General features: G+C 45.7%; 1 protein-coding gene across 1 annotated transcript in view; it reads left to right on the top strand.

Annotated features, from left to right (window-relative positions):
- The window catches only part of PTPRA (protein tyrosine phosphatase receptor type A), a 117,110-nt gene that overhangs the window by 54,812 nt on the left and 44,974 nt on the right, over window positions 1-17,324 (top strand). Inside the window, exon 3 of the mRNA XM_062493966.1 lies at window positions 1,890-1,961. Coding sequence (XP_062349950.1) covers window positions 1,950-1,961 — 12 coding nt within the window. The 5' untranslated portion in view covers window positions 1,890-1,949. The remainder of the gene's footprint in view (window positions 1-1,889; window positions 1,962-17,324) is intronic.

The following is a 17,324-nucleotide window of genomic DNA, read 5'->3' as shown; positions in this document are numbered from 1 at the left end:
ATTCTCTTGCACTTAGCACCATCCAAAGCTGTGTTTGGAATCAGCCTTGTGAATGAAGGAATAAAGTGACGATGAAAATATTGACAGCACATTTGCTGATGCCAGCTTCCTGACTCAGTCCCATAAAATGCATTGCTTTGTTTAAATGCACAGAGCTAACCAAAGGATGGCAGAGCCTCACCCCTGCTGCACAGGGAGGAGAGGACAGGCTGAAGGCTGGACTGAATTCTTGTGGCCCTCAGACCCATCTGCCCCAGGACAGCAGCATTTCTGGGAGGTGTTGGATCATAAAGAAGAAAATGCAAGTGGTGTGTGGGAATACCAGCGAGTCTGGCACATCTGGGGTCACTCATTTAGAGCCAGAGACAAGAGAAAGCAGATGCCTCAGCTGTTCTCCAGTTCCCTTAGAAAAGAAGTATCAGGAAAATAACCCAGCTCTCCTTGGCAGATCCAATGTCTTTTGATCTGCTCTGTCTCACAGCTTCTCTTGCAATGGCACTTGCTGGTGGTCTGCTCGGGTTAAGCAGCAGTTCTGGCAGACTTCAGAGCAGACGTGATCTCCAGGTCTCGTTGCTTTGAAGCTCCCAGTTCTATCACAGGCAACTAAATGACATTTTTTCTTCTCCATGGAGGTAGAAAATCAGCCCTGTGCGCCCATCTGATTGCAGTGCTGAGACTTGTCTAATTGAACAAGTGCTCGAGTCAACACTTGAGCAGGATGAAAAACAATGAGGAGATCACCCAGGGATTATGTCTGAGCTCCACAGCTCCTGGCACCGACAGAGCAGATGGCTGGGTCGCATCCTGCCCAAGGCTGGGCAGGAGAGATGTCGATAGAAAAACCAAAAAAAAAAACCAAAATTAATTTGGTTTAAATGTATTCAACTCGAAATCTAGAAGCGCCTCAGGTCTCTAATTCTGTACTTCATAGCAGCAGCCCCAGAAGATGGGATTAGTTGGGGGTTGGCTCTGCAAAGAGCACCCACTGCTGTCTCGAAGCCGATGGTAAAAGATATTTTGGGAGGGGGAACTGAGATGCAGGGAGTGGAGGTAACGTGGCTGGTCATGTAAAACTGGGAAACATCCAGGAACAGTGTGGACATGGCAAAGTGAACCTTGAGCCCCTGTGGTGTGGCTGTGCTGATGGAGCCAAGAATCCAAACCTGAGCAGGGAGGTGGTTTGTGCAAGGGTCTGAGAACATCGCAAACATCCCTGCAGGTCTCCTGCCTCCAGCCTGTGCCTTGTAGGAACACACTTGATCCTACAGCCCAAGTCTCTATCTAGAGAGGTTTGGGCTTGGGGAAGTTGCTGGTGGCTGTCCCAAGGGTACGTGGCCACCAGAAATCCTGGTGACCTCCATGTGGCTTTTTGTCCCCTTCTCTTGGGCTGGGAGTAAATGAACACACTGAACTGCTTTTCCCAATGCCCAAACTACTTCTGTCTGGGGAAAATACACTCTCAGAGGAGCCCAAAGTGTTTGTGGTGCCCTCACTGCAATAGAAATTACCTATTTCCTCTAGCTCTGGACCCTTCTAAACTTAATTTGCTTTTACCCAAACAGCAGTGCATGTATCAGGCCAAGCTGGGAATATCAGAGTCCCTTCACCTGTATCTGCTGCTGCTGCTGGCCTGTAATCCCCTCTTGCCACCTCTTCCCAAAAGCATTTTTAACCCTGGAAAGTGATAATTTTGCTTTCTGTATTTAGAAGTTATTTTCATTTTTTCAAGTGCGTCTGTAGCTTAAGCAATAATGAAAATCTGCACTTTGCATCTGGCAAAATGAAGTGGAATTGCCTTGCTGGCAGCAGTAAAAATGCTGTTTCCCTAAAATGTTGCTGCATTTTAACTCTTTGGTTCTAAAAGCTTTTTTTTGTTCGTTTCTTTCCAGGGGGCAGCACTGGAAGAACCTTTATGGGCTCCTAATGACGTGCAGGTGGACGATTGACCGATGATAATTAAGGTAGGAAGAGGTGCTGTTAATTTTGGCATCTTCTCATTTGTCCTGTCCTTGAAATAAAATCGTCCTGGCCAGTGGCCCAATGGTCATCACTCTATTTTAGGGTTCAGTACACAACGATGGCACTTGGCCAAGCAGTAACTTGTGCTAAAGTGTCCCTTTAAACACAGAGGGAAGGGAAATCTTATTTAGGAACTACCTGGGAGTGTAACTAAGTGGAAAAAATCTGACTTCCTCCCCCAAAGGATAATAAGGTCTCTGTTGGTACGGAGTTGGAAGGGACATGACTCTTATTTGAGAGCACTCAGCACAGGGATTTTTTTGTTCTGCTGAAACCCAGTGGTTGGGTTGGAATTCAGGTTCTAACTTGCCATCTCCAAGAAAAAAAATAAAGGAAAAAACTCAGACTAAAAATATGTTTTAGTCTTTTATTTTCATCATCTTGAGCTTCTGTGGAAATCTGGTCTATCTCCAGATGTGGCAAGAGAGTGCTCAGTTCTTGATTGATGAAACAGAGGAAAATCCCTGATTTAAAAGCAGTAAACTGTTGTACAAACTTGGAGAAGAAAATAGAAATGTGGGCAGAGTTAAATGGATTTATAAGTAGTTTTTGTGCTGCTTTAATGCCTGGATTCTTGCCTTGCTGGGTTGTTTTTGCCATGGTGGTTCTGCTTGGAGGCTTCATCAGGAGGGTGAGATGGTCACTGCTGGTCTCTGCCCCCTCTTTCTGAAGCAAAGAGGGTGTTCACCCCTTCAGGAGTCACCACAGGGACTCCCAAATATCTACTGTAACAGAGGCTTTGCTTCCTCTCACAATTTGGGTTTTCACTTCTGGTTAACGGGTTCAGTTAACGCCTGGTTGGTTTTCGGTGTCGGCAGAGAGTTGTTGGAAGGAGAGGGGGAAATTCAAGCTGCAACAAGAGCAAATTCTTTGAACGGGGGTTTACCGTTCTCCAGCGTATTCGTATTTTTTGTTTGGCTTGCGATAAGATGCACTGCTGTGGAATTTGCTTGGAGCAGGGATTTGCATGAATTATTGTTCCTTGCAACGTGCACATCTGTGCGAGCCCTCTCACCGTGCTCCGCGGTACCCGAGCACCCCTTTGGAGGAGGATTCGTGTGCTGGAGTGCAGCGGTCAGCAAAAGCCAAGTGCTTGGGGGAAGGAAGGTTGAAGTGATAAAAACAAAGTGCTGAAATAAGGGGAAAAGTCCTTCAGGGCTGTGCAACAGCGTGGGGGATTTGTGTGTTTATTCTGTGCGCTGACTTCTCATCCCAGCGCGATTTTGTAAAAGCAACATCCTCCTGTTAAAGAAAACTTGGGGCAGTTGTGCTTGGCCTCTTGCAGAGTTCACTTTTATATTTAGGAAGTGTGATGGCATCAGTCACAGCTGCTGATTGATGTGGTGTGGCCCAAAATTATGTGCAGTCGTTGGGGATGGTCTCTTGATTCTGCACTTGGAGCTTTTCATTTGGAGGGTTTCCCCCCTTCTCCTAGAGAGATCTTTCTGTAAATCACTAATTAAGCAAATGAGTTGCAGTGACATCAGTCTGTCTCCAAAAAGAGCTTGTGTCTTGGAAAAACCTTCAAGCTGCAGACTCAAATTATCCAATATTTTAAATTACGGTGTCTCATAGGAATAGAAAGAGCAAGGAAAGAATTACTGAAATTCTGGGTGACTTCAGGTTTCATGTACAGAATCAAGTTTTTTGTTTAATTCTAAAGTCTAAATTGATGCTAAATCTGGTGTCCTCAGTAAATTTGAGTAAATCTGATGGCATTAAAAAATTTGCTTGTAATTCTCTTACTTCCTTTTTGTAGAAAGTAGAAAAGTTTAAGGCAAATATAATGGGATGTTCATCTACTATACCTTGTGTAATGTATTTGTTGTCTGAAAAATCGGCTTTGATGGAGAACCTGGAGGAAGTTCTGCCCCCAGAGCATCAGGGGCAGGTGTGAGTGATAGGACAGGTGGAGCATCAGTGGTCCCACCATTTGTGAGGTGCTGGGTTGGGAAGAGCACCAGTGTGTGTTGAAAGCAATCAGAGCAAGGTGCTCAGCGTGATGGAGATGTGACATTGTGTGGAACTGTATTTTGGGTGTGCAAAACACTGCCAGAGCTGCTCAGAAGGGCAGAAACCATCGGGGTGTGGAGGGGACAGCCCCATGACACCACTGCGGTGCCGAGCGCCGCGTTTTTGAGAGGGGGAGCGCTAAAACCGCAGATCTTGTTTCAGCAAAGCCCATCCAAAGCCATCCACAACCTCTGCACCATCCATATCCTCCTCCAGCTGTGTTGTCAGCAGGTTTTGGGAGGTGGGAGCCACGCTGACGCGCCCTGTGGATTTGCAGAAGAGCTCGACACGTGTGGTTTCCTCCAGCGGTGCCCGTCACCGAGCTGTTGTTTTCGGCACTACCCACAATAACTGAAATGTCTTTCCTGCGAGATAAGTCAGTAATTGTGGTTGGCTCCTTCCTCTGGTGCTTGTTCAAGCAGTAACTTGAAACTTCATTTATGGCCAGGGTGCTGCTTCTCCCCTCCAGGAGTACCCTCCAGCGCTGGCTGTCCACGGTCCCACAGCCTCTCCCTCAAGGGTGGCTCCTCAAAAAAGTACCACAGCTTCATCTTGTCCCCAAGAACATGCAGGTGTGACCAGACTTCATGAGATGAACCAGGAGGTGGTGGGTCAGGAGTCGTCCCAGCCCTGCACTGCTTCATCCTGGTGGATTCTGCTTTGATTGGCCAAGGCATAAAGTGGTTTTTTTTCCCCCACTCAGATTTGCAGTTTCGGTCAAAGCCACCACCCAACTACAGTGCTTCTGAACCCTTAAAAGATTGCTCTCCCATTTTTGGGACTCGCTGATGTGCAGGCTCATCCTTGGAGTACGTTTTGGAAATGCGGAGTTTGCCCAGAGACCAGAAATCACAAGTGAGTGGTGCTCCTAAATCCCACTGGCATGTCTCCCCACCTCCTTCCTGCGAAGCTTCAAATTTCTACGTGAAATTTCAGCTGAGGTGAGCTGACCTGGCCTGCTGCATCCTAAAAAATACCCTGGGATTGGAAGGGATTGCTGCACAGAGTGCAAACCATCATTCCCAGCACACACCGCCAGTGCCAGGCAGTTGGATCTGAGCATGGAATGGGGACAGGAAAGAGAAAACTCCTTGCAGAAACCACAGCAGGCAGCGTGTCAGGACCTGCAGCCCCTACCTGAAGCTGCTGGGTATAAATAAACACATCCACCCTCCACCTTATTTCTGACAACTGCCTCCCTGAGGAGTAATTTATTTTTTTTTCCAGTGCCTTGTTCTGTAAGCAGGTTTCCTCTTGCAGGTGATTAGGAAAACCTCATTTTTATGTTAATTAGACATAACTACCAGTGCACAGACATCAACTGCTCTCACATCCTTTTGAGACGTGCAATTTTTATTGAAATTCAGTCCTGAAAAACCAATACCAGTAACTGATGTACCTGTTGCCTAAACAGATGGGAAACTGCATCAAAAGGGTGGCTTTCTCAAAAACATGTAGCCAGGGTGTAGCAACCACAGGTTCAGCTTTCAGGAGGTTTGCAACTGCAGTCAGTTTAGGTTTTTAGTGCTGTTTGTTTGCTAAGTTTAAGGGCTTCCTCAACATCTTGTCTCCACTGAGATCAAGCCATTAGTTAATTGCAGCTAAGCACAGCTACTTCTGACAGTGATGAGCCTGCACCTCTAGGAGCAAATCTTTTTCATGTTCATGTCTCCAAACACATCCCTTCTTTGATTATATTTGGTCCAGTGGGAGGGTTGAGTTGATCCACATTTTCAATGAAAGAGATCCTTCATGTTGGGCACATTGGCTTCTCCCATCCCTGGAAGTGCTCAAGGTTGGATGGGCTTTGGAGTGACCTGGTTTAGTGGAAAGTGTCTCTGCCCATGGCAGCAGAATGTAATTAAATTGTCTTTAAGATCCCTTTCAACAGAAAAGAAGAGGGAATTCAATCAGCTGTGCTTTGGCTTTGTTGATAAAACACAAATGCAGCTGCTTAGGTGACATTTTTTCACAGTATCAAGCACAGAGGACACTGGAGCTGGAAGGACCAGAGGAAAACATCTGGTCCCAGCTGATACAAACCAAAATCCACGAAATTCTGGAACTGCACCCAGCAGTGGTACAATTGGAATTGCACTGTCTTGCCCCAAAGACCACGTGCCACAAAGCACATCCAGGTTTCAGGAACACGTTTGCCCAGCCAGACACAGGTCAGCAATGGGATTAGCCAGGTCAGTGCTTGCTGACACCATTAACTTCTCCTATCTCCTTGTCCAGAACTCAGTTCTCGTGATGTTATTTAAGGATTTTGTAATCCAAATCCTTGAGGTTTCTTGCTGAAAGTTAAAACAAATATATCCATCTTATCAGGCCTTTCCAAGAGCAAAGCATGGAAATCCCCTGTCAGGCTGGCACCGTCGCCGGTGGTTTCCTCTCTCTGCTCCAGCAACTTTTCCTTTAATATTGCTGTACAAATCTTCCCTGGATTATGAAATGATTAAGAAGAAAGAATGGAAAATTACACAGGAATTTGGCAAGGGACACGTGGACCCCTCGCAGCCCCAGCTGGTGTTTGGATGGATTTGTGATGCACTGAACACGTGGACAATCTCCTCGTGGTGCAGAACCACCAGTGCTTGGTCAGGGACCTGTTCCCTTTTCACACAGAGTCATTCTGAGGACAGGCAGATATTTGGGTTGGGGATTTTTGTTATGTGGATGTCCACAGGGAGATAAGGCAGGCTGGAAAAATTAATTACTTTGTGTGTTTCCAAGGGCTGTGATCCTTTACCTGTGGTGGGTACATTTTATGGGAAGTGATACCTGGCAGCAGGTGAACAGCTGCAGGTGGGGAGAAGCCAGACAAGCTTTTGATGCGTAAATCCTCCAGTTGTGACACAAAATGTGATATTTGTCTTAACAAACTCCACCAGGTGCTCTGAGCTTTGTGGAAATATAACAACACTTGGGGTGAGACAGGGTACAGCTGGTACCTGTGGAGCCCAGGAATGAGCTCGCTGGGGAAGGAGGTAAATTATTGCTTGGGGAATCTGGAAGGGTGATCTGGAGGAGGAGGACAGCTTTAGAGAGAAACTAGACTTTGGCTGACCGTTGCTGAGGGAATTTAATTCCCAAACTTGGTTTTTAATTGATTTTATAGGTGCCCATCCATATGCAAGGTATTTCCCCCTCCTCTCCTGTCATCTTTTACCCAGCGTGTAAGTTGTAGTGCAGGAAGTGGGGGGTGTACCAGGTAAAGTGTACAATATTCAGGGAAGGAAATACTGTTATCCATAGTTCTGCTGCTGTAGAGAGCATTTGTGGGATGGGGGCTGTGTCTGAGCTGCTTGGCCAGGTTCTGCTTCCATTTGATGTGGTTTGTGTGCCTTGGTGAGCAGTTCTCTCTTTGCAGAGCTGGAGGGAGGGGAGAAGCTCTTTAAAGTGAAACACTTCAAATATAGATGGAGTTTAAACTACCATAGAGCTTTGTTTTACCTCTTCATGGCTCTTTATCCCCTGTGGAAGGTGCCCAGCTTGGCTGCACCTCACAAAGCAGATTGTTGGCAACCTCAGGTCTTACCTTGGGCTGAGCTTTGAGGAAGCACAAGGTCAAACTGCTGTTGCTGTAGAGGAAGTTTGTAGGTTCAAAATTCAACTAGACCTGGTCCTTAATTGAAATTTTAAAAAATAAAATAAATAAATAAATAAAATAAAAAAGCAAGCAAACAAAAATATTAGTATGGGCTGCTTCCAGTCTTGTACAATGGGGTGGAGAATCACAGAACTATAAAATGTCCTGGGTTGCAAGATACTTAAAACCATCTAATCCAACCTCCTGCCATGTGCAGAGACACCTTCCACTAGATCAGCTTGCTAAAACCAACAAGATCGTGTGAACAAGGGTTTTTTTTGCAAAAAAAAACCTTTGTGTTTGAGACAAACTAGTTTTAAGGATGAAATGTTGCTGCTTCTCTCCCAAAATGAGTGGATGTTGTGGCATCTAAACTGACACCTGAGCTTCTGAGGAGCAGGTGGGACTGAGCAGGGAGCTCTCTGCAGCTGCTGCCCATTTGGGTTTAGGTCTTTAAGGTTCCTCCTTGCAAAGAAAACTTGTGGGGAGGTGAGAGCCCTGCAGAAGGGGGAAAATGGTGAAAGGGCTTAAGCAGCAGAAAGGTGTGGTAGAGTAATGTGGAAGCTGAGTTGGGTTTTTCAGGAGAGAAGTTGGTCAGGATTCACGTTGTGTTGGTGTTTTAATCCATGTAAGAAGACTCAGGTGTGTGGAAGTGATGGGAGTTCAGCGGGCATGTGCTGGGATGTTTGGGATTTTCAGTGTTTCCCTGCCTTCATCCCAAAGATTAACTCAGAATTACAGGTGGTGACCAAGAACAGTGTGAAGGGTCTGGAGAGAAAGAGTAAATCTGAGCAAAAATGAAATTATTTGAAAGGGCTGGAGCTCTGCCCTTCAGTTCTTCCCCAAACTGGAGCATGCAGGGAGCCCCAGGAGTGGATGAAACTCCCCATGAAGGGTGGTGCTGGCTGGATATTTTTTCTTCCCAGTCTGTCTTGGAATGAACACTCAGCAGAGAGGACAAGGATTCTGCTTGCACACTGCCAGAGCAGGTGACCCTTACAGACACCATTTCACTGCCAAAAAAACCACCCTGAAACTCCAGCTGTAGTGGATCAGTGCCTCCAGCTGTCTCAGGTCACCAAAGGCTGCTGGGGAAGGAAAGAAGAGCCCTGGTCCTGCAGTGCCCTGTGGGACAAGAAGACCTCAACACCCACATTGTGGTGCTGCTTCACCTCCCCCCAGAGGCTCAGTTTGGCTGTCCTGGAGCTCAGACACACTTTGGGCAGGGTGGAGATTTGTTTGCTCTAATGATAGGTCACAGGAAACGAATTTTGTGCTCCTCAGCTCAGAGGAGCCGTGAACAGCATTGAAACCAGCCTGAAATATTTCACCAGGGATGCTCACAGGTGTCCACAGCATGAAAACAAATTAGGAATCCCAGTATGGCACTGGTTTTGAGCCGGTTGATCCATGGAAAGTCAGCTTTGCTGGAGGCTACTTCCCAGCTGCTGTTCTGCTTCAGAGGTGAAACTGTTAAAAGTCCTCTTCCCAAGCAGCCAGAGGCTTGATCAAAACCTATTTAATATCTATTTCTCTAGTTGTATGTGCTTTGAATCCTGAAATGTACCATTTGGGAAGATGTTTTAGTGAGATGTTGGCTGGCAACCCAGCTCAGCATTAACTGCTTTAAAACATCCACTCCCCACTTCAGTTTTATTTGGCCTTAAATTAAAAAAAAAAAAAGATACTATCTTCTAGACACCAGTTTGTTCATCCCTCAGGCAGGTGTTCAGGAGTTTTTATTGTCTTTAAAGTGGCTGTTTCTGGGCTTTTGGAAGGGCTGTCAGCTTGCTGAAGTCCATGATGAATCTGTGAGAGGTGCTTAATTGGAAATGCTGGTTAAGTGATGAGATGCAGATGACCAGCAGGATGCTCAGCCTCACATTTGGTCCCCAGTCTGTGCTCTGGGCATCCCTGCTTTGTAATCTCAAGGGGGCAACCCTGGGGTTTGAGCCTTAGCAGGGGAAGAAATCCTTCCTCAGTGCTTCTTGTCTTGTTTGTAATGAAAGGACTTTATTTCCTTATGCAGCAATCATAATTTTAATACATTTTCCCTGTCATAAAAGGAAAGAAATGTCATGAACTGATTTGCTCCTTCTCTTTATAGTGAGGCAGATTTTTTCCTTTCAAAGGAAAATACCTTTTAAAACATTTGCTCTTCCTTTCAGCTTGAATGATTTCATCCATACTCTGATTTTCATTAACAAAGGCTCACAGCAAGATGACTTTCAGCCCTTTCAGCTGTTGATTTATCCCAGTCTTTATTCTTGGGAGCAAAAATATGGAAAAATTCTGTTACACAATTTTTAACATACGTTTTCAGAGTTTCATACCACAGGGCGTTGTGGGTTTTTTTTCCCCAGTGATGCTTTAACATCTGAATTTGGTACAGTTTGCTGCTTCTGAAGCATTTGGTGACTTTTGTTTTGTGCTTGATCCAGTTTTGATGTGAATTGTCCCAACTTCTGTTTTGGGGGAGGAGCAAAGTTATTTTTTTTCTCACCAGCCTACATGGCATTTAATCCATCTGGAGCACATAGCTGCTGTAATACGGAAACCATACCTTTTTTTTTTCCTTTTTTTTCCTATTTTTTTTCACAAATTCTTCCCTGTGTGACCTCAGTAGTTAAAGCTGGTTCAGTCTCCTGCCCCAGGACTGCCGTGCTGGAAGCTGAAATCTGTTTATGTTTAAAGATGCTGCTTCTATTTTGGAAGGAAAATGCATCATCAAGAAGTCTTTCTTCCCACTAGCTGCACACTCAGCCTGGAATAAGGTTTCCAGGGGCACATCCTAATTAAACAACCCACCAAAAATGCCCCACCCCTGATAGTGGGATCAAGCTGGATTCTTCCCAGAAGGAATAAGTGAAAGTCTTGTATGGCAGAGGTTGGGCACAGTCAAGGTTGGTGACTGATGAGATGGTGTTAGGAGAAAGTTGTTGGCTTAACAGAGTCTGATGTGTCACAGGATAGGAATTTTTATATGGGATGCTGTATCTCATCAGCAAAACATAGCAGGGATATGGGATATAGCAGCCCTGAAAGTTCTGGGGATGTTGGTGGGTGAAAGGCTGGACATGCCCTGGCTGTTCCCTGGGCTGATCCCACATTGTGGGCAGCAGGGAAGAAGGGATTCAGTGCCTGAAGAGGTTTCAGGAGAGCTGGAGAGGGACTTTGGGCAAAGGATGGAGTGACAGGACAACAGGGAATGGCTTCCCACTGCCAGAGGGCAGGATTAGGTAGGATTTTGGGAAGAAATTCTCCCCTGTGAGGGTGGGCAGGCCCTGGCACAGGGTGCCCAGAGAAGCTGTGGCTGCCCCTGGATCCCTGGAAGTGTCCAAGGCCAGGCTGGACATTGGGGTTGGAGCAACCTGGGCTAGTGGAAAGTGTCCCTGCCCATGGCAGGGGTGGTTTTTAACATCCCTTCCAACCCAAACCATTCCATGATTCTGGTTCTAGGATGATATTTTCATTCAGTTCAGCTAGGCTGAGATGCAGTGAGGGTCATTAACAGGGGCAGGGTGGTTAATTAACCCGTGGGACACATGCAGGGGGTGTCTGGACACAGTCATTCCACCTGGGAGCACGGGATGCACACCAGAGCAGGAGGGGTTGTGCTCTTGACCCGAACTTCAGAAGTTGACAATGTGGTGAAGAATGAAGGAATTTCTCCCTTAAAAATCAGTGCAGTTGCATAGAGGATGTGTGCAGGGACTGAAGAAACTCCCCTCCAGTTACTTTTCCAGCACTGCCATTGCCTTCCTCACGTGGATCAAGATGAATCAAGTGGGGGGAACACAACGCTGGAGAAGGGGTTGAGTGTCCCTTTCTGAAAGCCACCACCCCCAGCAGCTGATGATCCTGATGATCCTGCTGCTCTTATCTCACATCACACACCCCATCCTTACCAGTATTCCTAGAGGGATTTGCAGAGCCTCTGATGTGATTGAAGTGCTCACAAGTATTTGAATATCCCAATAAGTATTTAGCTGCAATTAAGGTCTTGGAAAAAACATTGTGAAACAGGAGCCATCATGGAGTCCTGCTTCCCTTTGTGTCAAACTGGCAAATGCTGCCTTTGATCCTCTCTTATCCCCATGGATTGGAGCCATCTCCTTTCTTCTTTGCATGAAGGACCCACAACAGCATCTGGGACTGTGCACGGGGCCCTGAACAAGCAGCAGCCAGGCTCATCTCTCCAATTTTCAGGCTCACCAGAGCCTTTTGTGAGCTGGTACCAGCTTTGGTACTTCAAAGAAAGGTGTCAGAAATGCAAAAATGAGCAATTAAGGATTAATCTGCTTGTGGGGATGGGTATGTGCCTCCCCCTCCTGATTGCAGTGTAAATTAGTGGTTGACTTGAGCCCTGTAGTGGAGCTATTTATACCTCGAAGGTTTGAATTATAGCTGGATAGATTATATCATCCCTTTGTTTAATCCTTTTTCCTTTCTTCTGTCGGGCTTTTGACCTCAGTGATTTTCAAAGCAGTCAGATTCGCTTCCTACGGTTTTCTTGTGATGGTATTTGTATCCAGGAAAGGGGAGGAGAATTTAGATGGCTTTTTCTGTACAGTTTTATTTTCTCTTGCTCTCCCTTACTCATTTCCTCATTCAACAGCCCAGTGGTTTGTTTTTTTTTTCCTTTTTAACCTTTTCAGACATTGCCTTTCTAAGGCTTTTTATTTTCTAGAGCTTCAAAACAGCTGAGGTAAGGGGCAGTCTGGGTGAATATTCCACTTTATAGGCTTGAACTCTTCCCAGAAATCTTTGGAGTGAAGATCTCCTGCCATGCACCTGCCTGCTGGTCAGACCTACAACTCTCCTTCATTTCCCCCCCACCCAAGGACCGAGTGGTGGGAGGGAGGGTGTTGTTGCTCTTGGATTTATCAGCTGTGATTTTGCTAATAAATGTTTTATAATCACTTCCTTGCTGTTCCTTGCAGCCAAGGAAGGGAGATGAGCAGCCAGGGAAGGGCAGGCTGCTTCCCTGTGCTCCAGCTTTTCCCTTTGGATATGCACTTCCTATTTCCAAGACTGCTTTCTTTTAGACCTCTAAAAAGTGATAGAGAGTTTAGAATCTATATTTCTTCTTACAGCTCTCTAAAAGTTGTGTTTTAAACAAAAACAGCTCAAAGTTGGCCCCAGGTCAGAGGCTGCTGGCTCTTTGCTCTGTTGCTGCAGTTTGGATTTTCCCGTACTTCCCATCCAGGAGAAGCTGTCAGAAAAATAAAGGGCACAGGAGACATGGAAGTTGACTGAATATTTTAAAATATCAGAATATGCTGTACAAAGGTGGGAATTAAACTTTGTTGCTGAATCAAGCAGAGAGCTCCTCTGCAGGGTGAACTTCCCTCACATCTTCCTCGTTGGGTTTTCCTACCTGGGGCAGCCCTCCCACCTAAAAAATTCCCATTGGCTTTCTGATCCTTGTGTGGCAAGGATTTACACACATGGCTGAATGTTTTTGAACAAGAGGGAATGAAGATCTCCAGCAAAACTCCTGACAGGAGTGAGAACCTTTAAAAAGCAATGCTGAGCTGAGCACCTGTGGGATGGGAACAGCCTTTAATGACTTGTAATTCCCCATCCCTGTATTTCTTCATCCCTGGAAGTGTTCAAGGCCAGGTTGGATGGGGCTTGGAGTAACCTGGGCCACTGAAAGGTGTCCCTGTCCCAGAGGGAGGACCTTGAAGTAGCAGCAGGCTCTTGGATCCAGTGGGTCATTATTTGCTGAAGTGATGATCAAGCCCAAAATGACAATTTTTCTGGTAATAAATTAGAATATCTTTCACCCCCAGACATGAGTATAAAATCCTCTGGGGGAATAAGATGGTGGCTGGAGTAGAGTTTTCCCATTTAGTGATTTTTAAGGACATTTTCATTCAAAGCCATTACATTTTTTACACCCTTTATCAGTATGTGCTTAACCTCCAGCCTGGTGGGTATCTGGGGCCTCGTTTGTCTCTTGCAGCCCTTCCAATTTTTGTGAACAAACTTTATTTCTTTGGAGCAGCATTTGAGCCCTTAGTCCTTTTTTTTTTTTTCTCCAAGCTGCTGCCAACTATTTAGCCACATCTCAGCCTTTGTCCATATTTCTGGGAAGTGGAAGCTGTTTCCTGGTGCAGAAAATCCAGTTGTTGGATAAACTCAGATCCTGCATCTGGAACGAAGTTGGGAATATTCATCAGGCAACACCAGTCTACATAACCTTCATTTTCAGACACTTGGGGAGTGTTGGAAGCAATTAAGGCTGATCAGATGGGATGGGTCCCTCTCCTCTCTCCCCTTATCCCACCCTTTCTTACTCTTTTCTCTGCCCTCTTTCCCTCCGCCCCCAAAAAAAAGAAGGGGAAAGAAAAGCAAAGTAACTTGTATGGATAGAGGGGAGGTGTAATTATGAGCAGTGGGACCAATTTAAAAAGGAAGATTTCAGAGAGACTCAGACTTCCTTTGACATATTGAGGGGTTTTGGTAGAGGATAAAAGGAAAATAAACTAATTTATTCCTAAATTGTAATTCCTTGTTGGTATTAATCTGTTTCATTAGTGTAGTTCACAAATGCACAGAGGCAGGGGAGAGAAGGGAGCAGCAAATTGAAATGAAGACATTTTCAAAAGGAAAGTCTTGCTAGAAAAGGCTTCCTGCAGGGAGAAATCATATCCCAGGAGAAGAGCTTCGGAATTTTTGTAAGTGACGCTGGATAGAGCAATTTGGGAAGTTTCTTGCAGGGAGCAGTTTTTGCTGCGTGGTGGGTAGGAGCAGATGAGCTGATCAATCCCTTCCCTGGCCAGTCCATGTGGTTTTCATTTCCTCCTGCTGAGAGGTGGGGAAGAGCACTGGACTGGGGAGTGTGGTGGATCCATCACTGCTTACAGGGTTGCTGTTGTCCTGGGCTGTGGTTCTGCTACTCTGAAATATATTCAATTTTAAAAGATTTTTTTCAATTTCCTGCTGTGACTCTTTCTATGTTTAGGAGGGTGTAACCATCTTTGCAGGGAGTGCTCTTCACCTTCCCTGGAGCTGCAGCTGAGGCATCCCCCAAAACTGCCTGTTGTCCATGGGTGTCAGCTCTGGAGCTTGTGAACTGAAAATGGTTTCACTGGAGATCTGAACAGCTTTTTCTTGGCTTTCATCCACAAAAAATCCTGTTTTATATTTGCTCCATGGGACGGAGCTCTGAGAATAGGGAAGAAATTGGGGCAGAATTTATCATCATAGTATCACAGAATGGGCCTTAAAACTCATCTCATTCTATCCTCTGCCATGGGCAGGGACACATTCCACTGTCCCAGGCTGCTCCAAGCCCCAGTGTCCATCCTGGCCTTGGACACTTCCAGGGATCCAGGGGCAGCCACAGCTTCTCTGGGCACCCTGTAGCTGCCCGTGAATTTTTAATTTCACCTCCCTTTTCCCCTTGGTGGTCATGCAGGTTGGCGATGAGAAAACCTTGTGAAGCAGGTTGGGATTTGACCCAGTTAAATTATAATTTAGACATTAAATTATGTGGCTGCAGGCTATTGGTGTGTTGTGGCTGAATCATGGATTGATGGTCATGAGGCTTTGCCACCAACCTCGTTTATCTGCCAAGGTGAGTGCCGTGCCTGTTGATGGGAAGAAAAGCAAGGATCTGTTACTTGGTATGGATTTCCAAGGAGGAATGAGGAGATCTGAGAATCATTTCTTACCTAGGAAGGATGGCTGTGATGGAGGAAACAGCTGTGGAAGGTGGGAGGAGGGAAAAGGTGAGAAAGTAGATGGTGTGTAGCATTTGGGAAGGATATGGATTTGGTTTGGTTTAGTGCTGGATGTGAATTCGTGGGACAGAGAGAGCTGGAGCAGGGGAAGATGAGGATTTTAGAGCATTGGATAAAGGAGCAACACGTGTGGTGCAGTTTGCTGAGCAGATAAAACTCCATGGTTATGTTTGCTCTGGAGACATGGGGAGTGCCTGGTTTTGAGGCCGTGGGGACTTCAGTGCCCATCTTTATTTGGTTCTGTACTTCAGGGCTCGTGTTTTCTTATTCCAAGTTCACAAACTGAACCTCAGCTCCGCTGTCCCCTCCTAAGGAAAAGCCTGTGGAGATCTCCCCTGGATCCGTGCTCAGAGCACGTTCAGACCTTACACAAGGGCAGGGTCAGGCTTCTGAAGGGTCTGCTTCACCCTCAGAAGAAGAGATGGCTTTTCAAAGGAGAAATCCGTCCTCCTTGACAGTGACTTTATCCCCCTGAGAACTCTTAATTCCTTCTGGATTCTCCCCGTGGTCAGGGATAGAAGTTGGATGCTGCATAATCTCCGATCCCCTGCTGCTTCTGCATCCCTCCTCTCAGCAGTGATTTGTAAATATTATTTTCCCCCCAGTATTTTAAAGGACATTTTCATCTCCCCTGGCAGAAGGAGGAGGATATTTCTGGCACTGCTGTTGTATCAGTTTTGCTCCTTGTTTAAGATTAATATTAAAAATAATAACAGCACCAAAGCAAACACAGTTTTGGTGTTTTCTTCTTAATTTCCCCATTCACTTAAAGTCCTGGAACTGCAGATTTGCTTCCACTTGAGACCCAAAATGCAAATTTTACTGAGGATCACATGGAAATCAGCTCATCCATTTTCTGTGTGATGAGCAAAGGTGCATTAAGGGAAAACCATACTGGAATTTAAACCTTGGCAGAAAATAGGGAAGAACTGTGTGCTGCTGTCACGTTGATGGTCTGGGCAAGGCAGTTTTGATTTTGGTGTGTTGTTTCTATTTATCTAATTCTTAGCAGCATCGTGGCAATTTTAGAAAAGTTATTTCAGTGAGCAGCGAAACTGCAACACAATAAAGATAGATTTGTTCCCCTGATAACAGTTTTGATTAAGGTTTCCTTTTATCCTGCAGTTTTTAAATAATTGGCCCGCTTGCTCTTGGCTTTTATTGTACTGGGGATATTATAAACTCAGATTGTTTTATAAACCTCTAACTTTAGACACGATTTGGCACTTATTGTTCCCTTCATCCCCTTTTTTTAATACCATGGCACAACCTCTGCAGAGAGGCAGAAATCATCTGCATCCTAAGACTTTCGTGTCTAGGCTGGATGAAGGGCACAAAAAACACAACCAGAGCAATTCCCCCCCCCGCAAGACTTTTTTATAAAGACACTTCTCCATCCCAGCCCCAAACCCCACAGCTCATTCCCTTCGCCATAACACCGGGCAAAAATAAGTGGATGAAGATCCTAAATGCAGCTTTGTGGAGTGAGTGTGTGAAATCAGGAGCAGCTTTCCAAACCAGTAGCTGTGTATAAAAGCCAGCACAGGCATCAGGGATACAATTGAGTTGCTAAGGCAGAGTTTTCCAATCGTGCCCCGAAGAGCCCCGCATCGTCTCATTATTCCGCTCCAGCGTCAGCCAACAATGGGGGGAAGATAAAAGCCTGGCAACCCGTTTGCTTAGAGGGGTCAATTTATCCCAGCTCTTTGTAGGGCAGTGTAATTTTAGGCTTTTACACGGCGGATCACGCCGAAATCCTCGCTGCAGCACTTCCGTAAATAGGTCAGGAGGGGACTCGCTGTCGGGAGAGCCAGGCCAGGATCACACCTTGCTTAGAGGGAATTACGTTTTCTCAATGAAAATAAGATGGTTTTGTCCTTATTCACCCGGTTTGTAAAGGGAAAAAAAAAAAAATTTAAAAAAAGAAAAATGGGTCAGTTGGGCAA

This window comes from Cinclus cinclus, chromosome 5 (assembly GCF_963662255.1).
Source record: "Cinclus cinclus chromosome 5, bCinCin1.1, whole genome shotgun sequence".
NCBI lineage: Eukaryota > Metazoa > Chordata > Aves > Passeriformes > Cinclidae > Cinclus > Cinclus cinclus.
Note: the sequence above shows the minus strand (reverse complement) of the source record. Positions and strands in the feature narration are given on the sequence as shown.